The sequence below is a fragment of the Mustela putorius genome, unplaced genomic scaffold (assembly GCF_011764305.1).
Source record: "Mustela putorius furo isolate JIRA1106 unplaced genomic scaffold, ASM1176430v1.1 tig00003853_pilon_pilon_pilon, whole genome shotgun sequence".
In the NCBI taxonomy this organism is placed as follows: Eukaryota; Metazoa; Chordata; class Mammalia; order Carnivora; family Mustelidae; genus Mustela; species Mustela putorius.
The window spans coordinates 14,645,157-14,661,508 of record NW_025422005.1 but is presented as its reverse complement, the minus strand read 5'-3'; the positions used below and the strand labels follow the sequence as shown (position 1 = coordinate 14,661,508).

The following is a 16,352-nucleotide window of genomic DNA, read 5'->3' as shown; positions in this document are numbered from 1 at the left end:
GGTTATTTGTTTTTTTTATGTAACTACTGCATTTTTCAGATTGGGACAAAGGAAGTACTCTCAAAAGTATCTTATTTATTGGGGCATAACAAGTTAACTTGCTTATTGGGGTAGAGCAGTTACTCTGTTTGAGTTAGGGTAGCTATTGCTGTTTTAGGTTGGATGGAAGGGTAAATGGAGAGAGGAGAGGCCATAGGAGGGTTGGGACTCCTCAGTCAGATTGAATACCTGATGAGTGGGAAGAGAAAGTCCCTAACCTGACAATTTATTGTAAAACATATCTGTGCTAATGCAGGAACTCCGACCCACCTGGTGCAGAGGAGTCTTGTCTTGACCTGCTTTGGGAGAGTGTTGTCTTGATGCTTTTCTCTTCCTCCTTGGAAAACAGCTGAAGAAATCAGGGGAGAAACCCCTGCTTGGTGGAAGCCTGATGGAATATGCAATCTTGTCTGCCATTGCTGCCATGAATGAGCCGAAGACCTGCTCAACCACTGCTTTGAAGAAGTATGTCCTGGAGAACCACCCAGGGACCAATTCTAACTATCAAAGTAAGACTCTGAGTTGTATGCAGTGACTGGGCTCAGGGGAATTACCTTGTGAAACATTTTAGAGCCCGTGCTGTTAATGACAAAGCATTAAGTGCCGACTGTGAAACTAAGAGGGAACAGCAAAGAACAACAAAGAAACATTATCAAAGCTTTTCCTTAATTTTTAAAAAATATTTTTTTTATTTATTTGACAGAGATCATAAGTAGGCAGAGAGGCAGGCAGCGAGAGGAGGAAGCAGGCTCCCTGCTGAGCAGAGAGCCCGATTTGGGGTTTGATCCCAGGACCGTGGGATCATGACCTGAGCTGAAGGCAGCCACTTAACCCACTGAGCCACCCAGGCGTCCCCTTTTCCTTAATTTTTACAATCTCTATTGAAGATCAGGATTTGATTTTATTTCGCTGTAAAGGTTTTTCTCATATATATTTTTGTTGTAATTTAGATAAATCCTTGGTTCAGGACACTTCTCAAGTATAGTTTCTTTTTGCCTTTCTGAATATTTACTAAAGCATCTAATTTCACCTTGAAACCAAGCTGGTGTTTTAAAATATGACTTGCTATTTCTCATTGCTTTTTAAGCCCTAAAACAGAAAATGCTTTTTTTTCCAGTGAAGTGTATTTACTCTGTCAGGTAGTGATTTGTGATTCAAAGTCTCATCCTAGCAGCACAGTCACATATGGAGTAATGTGGCTGGGTGTTTTCTCAGTGAGGTGCTAGACTAGGCATAGTGGTGTAGGTAAAGAATGTGGAAAGTAAGTAATAAAATGCAAACTAGACTGTATTATTTTAATTAAAAGTACCTTTGAAGCCTTAATATTAAGTGACTTAGCATATATGCAGTATGCATTTTTTAATGTTGCGGAAGAATGCTTTCTGGTCATTTTTTTCATGCATTACTTTGAAAACTGCTGTGACTTTTTTTAATCTTTCCTTCCTTAAAATATGTACTGTGTTTACTGTGTCTGCTGACCCTTTACAAACCATTGCATGATTTTCCCTTTCGGTTGAGTATCTAGAAGAGAAGATGAAGTTGGTTATTAACCTTTTCAGTTTTACTGATACTGCTACTGTATTGTGGACACTGAATCACCTTAAAATGTAGTTTTGATGTATCTCTGTATGAAAGATGAGAATCGGTGAGGCCTTTAGAAGCATAGTATTCTGTGGTTTGCTGTGATATTACTCTTTATTGATATTCTCTTAGATGATTTTCCTAGTACAGACAGGCATTCAGGGGATGTTTGAATGAATGGAGATGAGAGATTTAGTTTTAAGTTGGCTCTTAATCATTTTGTGCCACTGTAGGGCAAGTGACCACCACTCTGAGGTCCTGTTTTCCTTTCTGTGAAATTTGGAACTTGGCTTAATGGTCTCTAAATCTCTTGCTGTGACAGTTTAACCTTTTCAAATTTATGGGCACTTAATTGTGTAGTGAATTATTCATCCCTTTGACCACAAAGAATTCCCTTAGCACATGTCAACTAGTATCTGTGACAGGACAGTAAATTGATATATAACTGATTAGAGTTGAGGTTAATTATCAAATTTAATAAACAACTTTCTTTCTGAATATTTTGTTCAGTGCATTTGCTGAAGAAAACTCTGCAGAAATGTGAAAAGAATGGGTGGATGGAACAGATCTCTGGCAAAGGATTCAGTGGCACCTTCCAGCTCTGTTTTCCCTATTATCCCAGGTAAGCAGCTAGCCCATAATGTGAAGTGTTGGTCATTGTAAATTTAAAATCTGATTCTAGGTTACAGGCTTGGGCTTTTAACTTATTAACTTGTTACTGTTCTACTTGAAAGTAAAGACTTCTTGAGGCAGTATTGTTTTGGTTTTGGTTGTTTGTTTAAGATTTTATTTATTTATTTATTTGACATTCAGTCACAAGTAGGCAGAGAGGGACGGATGGAGTTGGGGGGGGAAGCAGGCTCCTTGCTGAGCAGAGAACCTGATATGGGGCTTGATCCCAGGACCTTGAGAGAGAATCTCAAGCAGACTCCCACACTAAGCATAGAGCCTAACTCAGAGCTCAGTCTCATGACCCCTGATATCATGATCTGAGCCAAAGCCAAGAGTTGGATGCTTAGCGGATTGAGTCACCTGGGTGCCCCTACCTAAGGCAATATGGTTTTAGAGTAAAAGCTTTTCATGTAGGAGTTGGGATTTGGGCTACCCTGCCAGAGCTTATTGTTAGCCATCCGTTCCTACAATCAGGCATTGAATTCTTTGAGTTCCTTGGCCATTTTTATGTTCAGCCCTTCTTTATTAAGTAAATGCTAATGAGAAGAAGATTATTAGAGGATTGGGTATGTTTTAATTGTCCATCATTCAGGGTGCTTGGGTGGCTCAGCCAGTTGAGCATCTGCCTTAGGTTCAGGTGGTGATCTCAGGATCCTGGGATTGAGTCCCACATCGGGATCCTTGCTCAGTGGGGAATCTGTTCTCCCTCTCCATCTACACCTCCCCCTGCTAATGCTCGCTCGCTCTCTCACAACAAATAAATCTTTTTTTTTTTTTTTTTAATTGTCAGTTGCTCAAGAAAAAAGAGCATTGGCTGCTTCCAAGAATCCTGATTTGCCTTCTCGATACTACAGAGGCCATTTCCTTGAAAACCTCTTTTATCTTTATTTATTACTGCACTAAAAAATAAGTTAAGCGCCTCCCATGGGCCAAGCACTGTCCTGTGTGCCCATGCGATGGTCTTCTTATGCTCTCATTTCTAGTAAAGTGCTGTGACATGTACCACTAAAACCCTATTTTATTTTCTTTTTATTTTAAAGATTTTATTTATTTATTTGACAGACAAATATCACAAGTAGGCAGAGAGGCAGGCAGAGAGGGAGAGGGGAAAGCAGGCTTCCTGCTGACCAGAGAGCCCAATGCAGGACTCGATCCCAGGGTCCTGGGATTGTGACCTGAGCCGAAGGCAGAGGCTTATAACCCACTGAGCCACCCAGGTGCCCCTATTTTAATTTTTTAGACTTTATTTATTTATTTGACAGAGACAGCAAGAGAGAGAACATAAGCAGGGGGAGTGGGAGAGGGAAGCAGGCTTCCTGCCAAGCAGGGAGCCTAATGCAGGGCTTGATTCTAGGACTCTGGGATCATGACCTGAGCGGAAGGCGGGTGATTAATGTCTGAGCCAACCAGGCTCTCTTAAAACCTTATTCTAGCGAGAATATAGTGTAGTTTCTTATATTGGACCTTGTGCACAAGCCTAAATAGGTGTTACTTGGTTGGTTGCATATTACTTAAATTTCTCAGACATTAAATTTAATTCTTAAAGTCAAGCACATAAAATGTTATTTTTTAAGGAATTAGTAATCAATGAGATCAATATTTTTATCAGTAAGGGCAAAGAAAATAGAAAATCCTCGCTGTATTTCTCTAAAACTCGAAGAGATTCGGCCTTTATATTATTTTGAGGTCTTTGCCAGTATCAGGAGGGCAAAAAATGTATACTGCTGTGCAGACGGTTTGCTGCCTTACAGACAATTCACTGCTCTGTATTCAGTGGCTAATACAGTGTTGGACAGACATTAAGAGCTTAAGTAATCATTTTACTAAGTGATTAAGAATTAGTTTTATTAAATGGCAGGAGAAAGGGAATGAGGTGTGGTCTGGGACTTTTACAGATGCGTTATGACAGTGTGTTCAGAATAAGTTCAACTGTGACCTGATGCTTGTACCATGGCATTCGAATGTCCACGAAATAGCACCTCGCTTCACCTTTCTCTCTTGTCCCATATGGCACTTCTCTTTGACCTAAGTTTACCTAATTTTTCTTCCCTTTTTCCTTTTCATAGCCCGGGAGTTCTATTTCCAAAGAAAGAGCTAGATGATTCAAGAGACGAGGATGAAGAGGAGGATGACTCCTCAGAAGAAGACTCTGATGATGAAGAGCCTCCACCTAAGAGGAGGTAAAAATGGCCATAATAGTGATAGTGACTGAACAACTTGGATCCCTCTCAGAAAGTTCTTTGTGTAACATTTGATCTTGTCTTCTTGAAAGTTCAGGGGCTTTGAGCTTAGGAAGCCCTGTGAATACATAATTTACTGTTTGGTCAAATCTGTGTGTCCAAAAAAAAATAATCCCGTATTTTTTTTTAGTAAAAACGTCCTGAATTACGTATAGACTTCCATGAATCCTTAGTAAAGGCTCCAGTTAAAAAAAATAATATTCTGGGGCACCTGGGTGGCTCAGTGGGTTAAAGCCTCTGCCTTTGGCTCAGGTGATGATCCCAGGGTCCTGGGGCTCCCTGCTTGGCGGGAGGGCCTGGTTCCCCCCATGCCCCCACCTGCCCCTCTGCCTACTTGTGATCTCTGTCAAATAAATAAATAAAATCTTTTTTAAAGAATAATAACAACATTCCTATCCTTTTAATGGGTGGCTTTTTATCCGCGCTAGATCTTTTGTGGCAAAGTATCTGGTCATCCTGGCAAAGTGACTCTCTCAAGTACTAAGTGATAGTCTTTGCTTTTTGGTTCTCACAGGTTGCAGAAGAAAACCCCAGCGAAGGCATCCATGAAGGCTGCATCTGTGAAACAGAGAGTGTCCAAGCCTGCACCTAAAGTCCCAGCTGCCCAGCGTGGGAAAGCTAGGCCCCCGCCCAAGAAAGCCCCTCCCAAGGCTAAAACTCCTGCCAAGAAAGCCAGACCCTCACCTTCAGTCATCAAGAAACCTAGTGGTGGCTCTTCAAAGAAGCCTGCAGCCAGTGTGAGAAAGGAAGTGAAATTGCCCGGCAAGGGCAAATCCAACATGAAGAAATCTTTCAAAGCAAAAAAGTAAATTTTATAGGGGAAAAAAAAAGGGTATCATGATGAAATTCAGAATCTTATTTTCTAAGGTCAGTGTGCATTTGTTTTAGTTTTGATGCTTTTAAAAATTACATTTTTTTCCTCCCCTATGAACATTGTGGGGAGGGAATATAAATAAACCAATTTAGGCATTTGTTAGCTTTAGGTGCTGTTCTTGGTGCCTGCCCCTTCCCTCAGTCCTTTTAATTTCTGCAAGAACTCTGGATTTTCCTGAACTGTATAATCTACACTTGGCATTTTTTCCTCCTCCACCCCAACCCTCTTTTTATGGTCAGCTTTGGCTTTTTTTTTCCCCCTTCCAGCTTTATCTAAACAGTTGCAAAGATTTTTATATTTGTAGAAAGCATCATGAATAGGATGCTGGTCAGGTGCTGGAAGTAAAAAAGAGGCAGTATATAGCACTGACTGAATTGTAAAGCCTTCTGCCTGGAGACTCCAGCTATAGCTATAATAATTAATCTTATTTATAAAACCACTCCACTAACCCTCTCTCTCCAATTATATAAATACAGAGACATCTTAGCTTTGGGAATAAGCCAAAAAACGTTATGATTTCATTAGGTTCTGAAGACCTGTGACTCCTTTGGGCCACTTTCATATTGGTCAATTTCCAGGTTTTTTTCACTGGCCCAGGGCATTGTGTTCCCTCAACCGCAAGCACAAATTCCCTCCACCACTTGATTTTTGACTAAAGGAGAAATACAGGAATACATTGAATTTGTGATTTCTGGTGTCCCCTGTGTTACCAAAAACCAAAACATAAAATCTTCTTGATCAAATGTTTAAATATATTTTTTAATATTTGGAGCATGACTTGTCATTTCCAGTTTGCCTTTTTTATAAGGAAATGTTGGAGAGTTAACATCATTGCTAATGTAGAAATGTTAAGTGGAAAAACGTAAGTTTTCTAAAATAAACTAAATTCCAGATTCATCTGTGGGTTTTTTTCCCCTCCTTTCTTTCCACGGCACTTTTGATATCAAGCAAGTGGCTTCCTTTTTGAGATACTTTAAAAAAAAAAAAAAGAAGGGCAAATGAAGCCCGACTACCTAAACCTTCCTCATTTGTATTTGTTTCAGTATTGTGCAGTTGTGTTCAATAGTGCTAGCTTTCTACTTGGGAAATACTGATTTTGGGTTATCATTTACCCTCCCTGTGGCACTTGACATTTTGATTGTCTTAAACTTTTTGGTGTATGCCTCTGGCCCCTTTGAGTGCTGCCAGAGGCAAAAGACATTGGTTTCCTTCATTCCACTTGCATTGTCTCCTGGGATCTCGTCTGCAGCCTAGCGTGCAGCTGGGAAATGGACTGGAGAAGATTGGCTGGAAGTAGATCCATAATCATGTGTGATCCCATCATGAGCCCATTGGAATTTGTGTTGCATGTAAGGCAATCTTTCCTGTTGTAAATCTTCCTTTTTTTATGTACATATATTTTGAAAAATATGAATAAACATGAAATTTTAAAGCTGCTGAACTGTAGCTTATATTTAAAAATTTCTAGTACATCCTTTGAAGTAGCTAAGTCACATTCACTTGAGTCTTTTCTACTCCTTGGAATAGCTGCCATCCATTTTCCTTTTTATTTTTATTTTTTCTTTTAATTAAAAAAAAAAACTTTTTTAAAGATTTTATTTTAGAATAATCTCTACATCCAGTGTGGGGCTTGAACTCAAAACCCCAAGATCAAGAGTCACATGCTGGGCTGACATGTGACTCACATGCCAGCAGCACACCCCCATCTTCCTTTTTAAATATAAACTTCAGTTTATTTGCTTTTGAATTCTTTATATGGATGGTAAATGATGTCTCTCTCGATAATATTGAACCTGGTTATTTAATGAGTAAGAGGTTTAAAAAAATTGTTTTGCATTTTGCTAAGGTCCTTATTTTCAAGAAATTAGAGTCCAGTTATTTTCTTTTTAATGTTCACGTATATTCTTGGGTTAGGAAAACAAAATGAGACTGCCGAAGGGTTGATAAACCCTACAGACCTAATTCTGTTTTCTGTTACGCTGTCTGCCACGTAGTAATTTCTTAGGTATGGGTGTTGGGTACCTGTGCGAACAATACTCTTCTGAGGTCAAAAGTTGGAGGATTTGGGTTGGTTTCTTTGTTTTACGATACTGCTTTTAAGAAGATACCCCGAATGGTCACCTGGTGGCTGTACTGTACATCAGGGGCTCCAGCGTCGGGGAAGAAGTTTAGATCATTTGAAATCCTTTCCAGCTCTGACATTGTTTTAACTTCACAAAGTTCAGGTAAGGACAAAACTGTCCTTGCTTTAGAATCACGTAAAGGGCCACTGCACTCTTCAGTGAAAATCCCTATCATCAAAAACAAGCACCTTACTTGTTATGAGATAAAGGAATGTTTGAGTTTTTCTCCCTTCTAGGCATTCTACAGGAGAAGGACACCTAAATTTTACTTCCCTGTTACAGCAGGGAAAACCGCAAACTCAAGAGGTAATCCCAGCAACTTCTGGCACAGATCAGTGGCTTCATTTCTCTCTGTTAGTGACTGACTGAGCTCAACTGTACAGTGGTTCATGTAGTCTTTTTTTTTTTCTCTCAAGATTTTATTTATTTGACAGAGACACAGGGAGAGGGGGAACAGAAGAAGGGGGAGTAGGAGAGGGAGAAGCAGGCTTCCCACCAAGCAGGGAGCCTGCTGTAGGGCTCAATCCCAGGACCCTGAGACCAAAGGCAGACGCTAAACCAACTGAGCCACCCAGGCACCCTGTTTGATGTTTTCTTAAACCATCTACAAACTAGCTTTGATAAAGGAGTCTCAGAAAATACTGGGAGAGAGATTGTCAGCTTCTTAACCTACACAATGAGAAAGAAGAGCTACCATTGCAACAATAACAACAGAAAATTCAGATCTTTTCTTAGTAATATGATAAAAGCATTCAATACAGATGTTAACCATCCACACGGACTTAATTAAAGAAAGCCTGGTCCAATATAAATCTTAGAAGAAAGAAGTATGTTTTAATCACATCTATTGGATAATTAACCAGAAAATTACATGAAAACAAAAGTTTATCAGCCCTAGTCTAGGTTTGCTAACCGATTTTTGTGCCTACCATAAAGAACCTATGAAATTTTTCTTGCTCCAGCTGTGATAGCTCTTGCCATCCTGATGGTTCAGGAGAAAGAGGGGAAGCCAGCCATATTCATGAACTGCTGTATTTAGCCAACTAAGAAAAACTTTAAAAACGAATCTCTAACATTTTTTTCTACATTATTTTCTTCTATCATTTTCCGTAAGATTCTTCACTGGTTTTTCTGCTGGAGAAATTTTCTACCTTCGATTATTTAAATTTATTCACTTAGTCTGAACTGTTCCTACTCAGTTTTGTCATCAACTGGTGTGTCAAAGGAAGTTTCGAAAGGCACCTTCCCCAGTCATTTTCCTCAAAATCTGCAATTCTCTTTTTCTTAGTACTGTATAAATGTGTAATTAGCACTGTTTGCTATTAAATCTGTGCTTACAGTGCCTTGAATGGTCAATGAAGTGTAGTTATAAATTTGACTTATTAACACAAGAAAGACTAGTGATAATAATAGTGAACACTAACTGAATTTGTTCCACAAGTCAGGCTCTGTACATACATTATCTCATTTAATCCTTGCAACCTTATGAGATGGTGATTGTGTATCATCCCCATTTTGCAGAAGGGAAAAACTAAGGCACAGATGTGGTTCAGGACTTGGCAGCAGATCATAGTAAATGGCAAAGCCATAATTAAACCCACACTCTCAGAATGCCGAGCTGTCTCTAGCTGCTCTGCCCTGTTGTTTCCCACCAGCAGTTCCTCAGGGTTCTGAATTCTCTTACCCTGCAACCCAGTGGAGTTTGTTTTCTGTTCCTGACAAAGGACTTAAGAGCAGGAGGATTTGGAAAAGAGATGAGACCTATTAAGTTTGCTTCTAGACGTTTGCTTAAGAAGTTTGATAAGAACTATTACAATTAGATCTCAGATTACTGGGGAATGTTATCTAGGCCTCCCTAAATTGTATTTTGGATACTGTACAAGTACTTGGTCATTCTCAAATCCTAGCCTTGGGACACATTCTGGTTTCCTCGCAGTTGGCTTACTACAGGCAGGTTCTTGGAGTTGATGGGACCCTGATGCTTGTGAGCTCTTCTCCAGGAGTCACAGCCTCTATCGGAACCGTGACATTGCTGAGTAAGCAGCTCTCCCCTCCTTATAAGTCGTAAACTTGTACTTCAGGAGGCCTACCAAGTGCAGTGCCAGAAGGGGGATCGTTTGATAGCTGAATGTTGTGGCTAGGATATCTGCTTAGTAATCATGAGCTGGAATAGTAGTAATCCTTGTGTTTAATACTCATGATTCTGAGAGAAACCTTAGTCACCTGGTCTCCCCTTCTCTCTGCTTTGTTTGCCCTCAGTACCAACAGATACACTTTCCTAAAACCCAGAGAGTTGCCCAGCATCCTTGCTCACCCACTTTACTGCTCAAGAACTTTTGTTCTGATGAAACTCCCCCATCAGACCCAAATCCCTTAACACTGCTTCTGCTTGTTTGTGTAACAGAACTTTGCTGGTGCAGTATATCAAGTAAGGAATATTCATCAGTTCCAAACTGAAATAGACTTGTGACTAGAGTACATTGCTCAGGTCAGGATCCTAACATCTGTAGCTGTGGTCCTTGGAGGCTGCATCACTTACCAGCCAAAGTGCCTCATCTCCCTGAGCTTTTATTTCCTCGTGTGAAGAAAGGTGTTGGAGGCGCCTGGGTGACTCAGTCGGTTAAGCATCTGCCTCCAGCTCGGGGCATGATCTCAGGGTGCTGGGATGGAAACCCCACATCAGACTGTGCTCAGCGGGGAGCCTGTTTCTCCCTCTCTCCCTCGGTGCATGTGTGCTTTCTCTCAAATAAGTATATAATTTTTTTTTTTAAAGATTTTATTTGACAGAGATCACAAGTAGGCAGAGAGGCAGAGAGAGAGAGAGGAGGAAGCAGGCTCCCCGCTGAGTAGAGAGCCCGATGCAGGGCTCAATCCCAGGACCCCAGGATCATGACCTGAGCCGAAGGCAGAGGCTTCAACCCACTGAGCCACCAGGCGCCCCTAAAATTTTTTTTTTAAGGTTTATTTATCTGACAGAGATGGCGAGAGAGCAAACAGTAGCAGGGGGTGAGGGAGAGGAAGAAGCAGGCTTCCTGCTGAGCAGGGAACCCCCTGTGGAGCTTGATCCCAGGACCCTGGAATCATAACCCAAGTTGAAGGTAGATGCCTAACAACTGAACCAACTAAGCACCCCATAAAATCTTTTAAAAAAAGAAAGAGAAAGGTGTTTAAATCCACAGTTGTTTGTTTTAGAATAACCACCCAAAGGTAATGTGAGATAATCAAGTGTGAAAGAATTGAACCATGATCACTACACTAAGGTTACTAAGTCATTTTAGAATTTTTGGAAAGACTTTTTTTTTCCCTTTAAATAAATGATCTAGAATATCTAATTTCACAAATATATTCTCAAAGATGTGTGAAATGAACCCCAATTTGCAGAAGCAAATTAATTTCCCCCAGATTAAATGTGTAGTAAATGATGTGGAGTTACACATGAACCCAGACTTGGTAGACCTGATGCCAGTTACCTCTCCTCCACACCTTCCCTAGCAGTTTTAGACCCTGATAGCTCAGGGAGCAAAACTTTTCGGGCCACAGTTTACAACAGGATTGGGCTAAAGATCAATGGGCAGCAGTTAGCAGATTTTGAAATTAGGTTTTTAAACTGCTAGGAGCTTGTTAGAAGATGAGTAAGAAAAGAGGAAACAGTTATAACTTTGAGTTTCAAATTCCAGGGAGCAGGATAGAAGGGCAGCCAGGTGGTTGAGAGCTAGGAGTCCCCTCTAAGCTGGGGTCACCAGAGGCCTAGGCAGTCATCAGCTGCCAGCTGGGTCAAAGCGAGGGCCTTAACTGGCTGTGGGTGAAGAGAGGCTCAAAGAAAACTGTGCCTGCTCCATGTGCAATTTTTTTTTTTTTAAGTTTTATTTAAGTAATCTCTACACCCAACATAGGTGACTCTTGCCAGGAGTCAAGAGTCACATGCTTCTCCAACTGAGCCTTCCAGAGACGCCAATATTTTTTTTAAGCTCCATTGAATACTATTACCAGCTTACGTTTTTCAACACAGTCATTACTTTAGGGAGTATTCGCTATTAACTGCCTTTCTTCAGCTTTCCAAAACATATCCGGGTCTCCTCTATTTGATCTGTCTCTGGCAACAAAGCCCTAACAAGTGTTTCTGGAAAAAGGGCCTCTTCAGACCTATACTTTTCAGGTGGGAAAGTAATGGGAACCATCCCTTGTTCCCCTGCTCAAGTAGGGTGCGGGTAGCAAGATAGAGTGCCTAGAGCTAGGGCACCAGTTTTAGTCCATAGTATTAGGAGGGATGCCATCGTATGAACGGTAACCCTGAAAGAGAAGGAAGTGTGAAGTCCACAGTAATTAAGATGAAACACGATTCCTAGAAATAAAATGGCAGCTGCAGCAGCAGCAGCTTTGGGCTCTCGCAGATGACCCTCAGGGCAGTGCCCTTTCCCTCTCCCCCAGAAGCAGAAGCACTTCCTGAACCGGGACCCCCTGACAGGTGCCTACAGTCTGTGTCCCATTTGGAACTCCGGCAAGGCACTTAACCTTCTGGTTCCCAACTGGAAAAGTGATCACGTTTCTTTGATCCCGTAACCTCCACACTTTGCCAAACCAGAATACATGGGAAGAGCGATCTGGCCCGTAGGGTTGTCCTCCACGTTTTGAATGGGTGAAAAGGGATCTTATATTAATCACAGTCTTAAGTTGCCTTGGGCTGCTGTCACGAAGTAACAAAGACCGGGTTGTTTACCAGCAGTAAACATCCCACAGTTCTGTCATCTAGAAGTTCAAATTGAAGGTGTCAGCAGGGCTAGTTCTGAGAGCCAAGGGAAGATCTGTCCCAGTCCTTCTCCTCGGCTTATGCATGGCTCTCTTCCTGTGTCTTCACCTTGTCTCCCCTCCATGTGTGTGTGTGTGTGTGTGTGTGTGTGTCTGAATTTCCTCTTATCGGGACCCCCCCCACCGTGATACTGGAAGAGTGACCTTTTTTTTTTTTTGTTTTAAGATTTTATTTATTTATTTGACAGACAGAGATCACAAGTAGGCAGAGAGGCAGGCAGAGAGAGAGGAGGAAGCAGGCTCCCTGCTGAGCAGAGAGCCCGATGCGGGGCTCAATCCCAGGATCTGAGATCATGACCTGAGCTGAAGGCAGAGGCTTAACCCACTGAACCACCCAGGCGCCCCGAGTGACCTCATTTTAATCTACCTCTTCACAGACCCCTTCTTTGAGTCACAGTCACATTCTGAGGCACTAGAGATTAGGACTTAAAGAGAGGGACTACAGTTCAAGCTTAAGAGAGGGAATACAGTTCAACCCATAACACATCTCTGGGTTGGTTGATTTTCTGTTGTTGTTGAATTCGTGTCCTAGGTCACTTACTTTGGGAGGGTACACTACTGGGGGTAAGTCACCTTAGAGAATGGAATTAATGGTGCTCAAGGTTGAAAGTAACATGGGGAAGTGTTACAGAGCTAACGCATGGCAGCTTGCCCTGTGAAAGCCAGATGTGCAGGAGCTGCTGCACCCAGGCTTGTGGCAGGCTCACCACCTTGGCGATCAGATTCGAAATGAGGCGGTGTTACTTCCCACTCACATTCATCAGCTGACAGCTCCAGTGTGAGATTCTGGGATTTTAGAGAAAAGGGGAGATTGTGAGAGCAAGCAAGTTCAGTCAATGTTACTGATTCATCAGGAAATAACCACGACCTGGCCACGCGCCCCAGCGCGTTCAGGGCTCATGAATCCAGCGCCCCAGCTTGCCTTTTTTGTCATTTCTTTCTCTGCTGAATATAGATCATTCCTTTGGGCTTCCTGCAAGAGTGAGTCATGAATCCAATGGTTGAAGTCCCACCCTGATGGCTCCAGGGAGCTGTGTTGTCAAGAATGTAGGATTAGAGACAGGGGGTGGACAAGGATGTAGCAATGACCGGCTTATGTGGCCATCCTGAGCAGAACTAGGTTGGCTTGACGCGGAGGTGGCTGGCACCCGCTGGCGTCTGTCTCCTTTGATGCAAACATCAGCTTTTACATCTAACCCACCTTTAGTAAGGCTGTGTGCACAGTAGAAGCTTGGAGATTCTGTGCTTCTACTGGAATTAGATCAACTGAATTTGGTAACCTGGGGGAATCACTCAGATAAGCACTTACATCACTTTGATATATAAATAAAAATGAAGGAATGAACTTCAAATGTATAAATGTGTTTAATGGTTTTGAAACATTGTATCCCTGGGTAGGGATGAAGATCAATGAAAAGGGGATCCTGAGTGGTCGGGAGCCAATGTAACATATATATTTCACACATTATCTTTCCAGCTCTGTGATGTTTTGTTTAAAATCTCAGGATCTCTGGAACCTAGCGCAGTGCCTGCCGCTGAGATCTTGACCTGTCCCCTTATCCTGAGAAGCGTTTAGAAAGCAGAATTCTCTTTCTGATTTGCCTGTTTCACCATCTGATTTTAATCCCTTGGTCTTTTTTCATTTTGACCTGAAGCAAATTCCAGTCCCTCGCTTATTTATTTATTTTTAAAATATTTTATTTATTTGTCAGGGAGAGAGAGGGAGCACAGGCAGGGAGCACTGCATTCAGAGGGAGAAGCAGGCTCTCTGCTGAGCAAGGAGCCTGATGCAGGACTCTGTCCCAGGACCCTGGGATCATGTCCTGACCTGAAGGCAGGCACTTAATCAACAAAGCCACCCAGGCATTCCCCATCCCTGTTTTTAAAAGTGCATGATCAGAATTAATTGCATGCATCAGAAACTTGTTAGAGCCGGTAGTTAATACAACTGTGACTTGTACTGCTTTCTCTGAATAGTCTAAGTGGGACTGCAAATTTAGTAATTGGCAAGTCCTTTATTTAAAATTCACAAACTAGGGGTGCCTGGGTGGCTCAGTGGGTTAAAGCCTCTGCTTTCGGCTCAGGTTCGTGGTCCCAGGGTTCTAGGATCGAGTCCCACATCAGGCTCTCTGCTCGGCAGGGAGCCTGCTTCCCCCTCTCTCTGCCTGCTTCTCTGCCTACTTGTGATCTCTCTCTCTCTCTCCCTGTCAAATTTTTTAAAAATTCACATGCCGAAAAAAAAATAAAATAAAATTCACAGTCCAAGCGCCACACTCCGCACAGAGTCTGCTTGAGACCCTCCCTCTACCCCTCCGCCACCCTCAGCTCTCTCAAATAAATAATCTTTATTTAAAAAAAAGAAATTAAAGAATTTATTTATTTGAAAGAGAAAACACAAGGCGGGTCGTAGAGGCAGAGGGAGAGGGAGAAGCAGACTCCCTGCTGATCAGTGAACCGGACGTAAGGCTCAGTCCCAGGACCCTGGGATCATGACCTGAGCTGAAGGCAGAGTCTTAACCGACTGAGCCACCCATGTGCCCCTCAAATAAAAAATCTTTTCAAAACAAAGTCACACGCTTTTTTCTTTTTTTGAAAAAAGCTAGTAAGAATTAACCCTTTATCTTTTGTGTACCCTGCATTCCATAAATTGAGATTTTCAAAAAGCAGGAGCAAGTTGTAAACCATCTAGTTCTTTCTCATCACCGTACTCAAGGCTAAGGCCCTCACATGTCTTCATGAAGGGCTTCCTAGAGCACTGGATATGTGGAATTCATTAAACACCTGCCATTTGGTCATATGTAAAAGAGACTCAAGGACAGAAGCAAAGTTTAACACCAACTAGTATTAATTATCGAGTGTCTCACTTACTGTGTCAGGCACTGTGCCAAGCACTTTGCCCACATAACTCATTGGATCCTGACGTTGCTATGAGTCACGTGTTAGTAACACTTACGGACGAGGCACTCGGGATTAAAGGGATTAAGGTGTTTGCCCAAGGTCCCACATCTCGTAAGACAACGTGCCCAAATTCCGGACCAAGCCTCTCTAGCCGTTACAGCCCAGTGTTGCCTCTGGAAGGGCCTGCAGATGCTCTGGCAGACACCGACAGGCGTGGCTGAAACCAGCCTCCTCCTGGAACCCGCCTGAGGTCCTCAGCTCCAGACCTTGTCCCTCTGCCTTGCCCACCTCTATCAGCGTGCCCTTCCCATTGGACTTGAGCCCCGGCATCCCCCCACCCCCACCCCCAGGAGTGGCACGTGCACAATGTCCCGCGTTTCCTCCGCAGAACTCGCGCTTCTCATGCACCAAAGGCTGGGCTGTTTCGGGTTTGCAGTGTATTTTTTGGCACCTAAAAGGTCCCTGGTCTGACGGGGACAAGAGTGCTTTCCAGTTCAAAGCTGAAGCTGACACTCGGGCTGGGTGTGCCCACCAGATTTCCCCCATCTAAGTGGATTTCCGTGCGACCCGAAGGATAGGGTCACGGCCCCAGTGCGGGGGGCCAACGTTCACGCCGAGCTGGGCAGACTCGCATCGTCCTAGGAAACCGGCTGGGCGGGGAGAGGATGAGGAAGAGGAGGCGGATACCCACTGCCCTCCGAGGCTGAGGGGAGGAAAGGAGAGACTGGTCCGGGTGCCCCGGACGCCGGGTCCGGAGCGCATTCACTCGGTCGTCGAGACGACAACCACTGAACCAACCAGGCTCTGTCCTGCGCCCTGGGGATGGAGGCCCCTGCTGATCAGTGCCGCTTGCACGCTAGTAAGAGGAATGGCGTGACCATCGAGAGTCGCGAGGGCTCTGCAGGGGGTGGAGGAGTTACTGGTGGTCTAGGAAGGCTTCCCGGAGGAGGAGCTGCGGGAGCCGCGGTTTGGAGGAGGAGGAGCTTCCCAGGGAGTAGGAGGGTAAGGTCTCCTCAAAGAGGGAACCGCCAGCCAGGCCCTGGGCACTCGGACTCCTCAGCCAGAGAAGAGGGGACGGCGCTGGGCGGGAAGGACCCCTCAGGCCCTTTAAGGCGGAGC

At 43.2% G+C, this 16,352-nt stretch overlaps 1 protein-coding gene across 10 annotated transcripts in view; it reads left to right on the top strand.

Moving 5' to 3' along the window:
- Positions 1-6,843, top strand: part of HP1BP3 (heterochromatin protein 1 binding protein 3) — a 37,969-nt gene extending 31,126 nt beyond the window's left edge. For 9 of the 10 annotated variants that reach the window (XM_045063880.1, XM_045063878.1, XM_045063883.1 and 6 more), the window contains 4 exons: positions 389-548; positions 2,131-2,242; positions 4,359-4,472; positions 5,047-6,843. In XM_045063880.1, the coding sequence (XP_044919815.1) occupies positions 389-548; positions 2,131-2,242; positions 4,359-4,472; positions 5,047-5,341 (681 nt within the window). In that variant the 3' untranslated portion in view covers positions 5,342-6,843. Of the gene's footprint in view, positions 1-295; positions 549-2,130; positions 2,243-4,358; positions 4,473-5,046 lie in introns of those variants that run through there. The other variant, XM_045063884.1, reaches the window with a different exon arrangement.
- Positions 6,844-16,352: the final 9,509 nt, after the last annotated feature.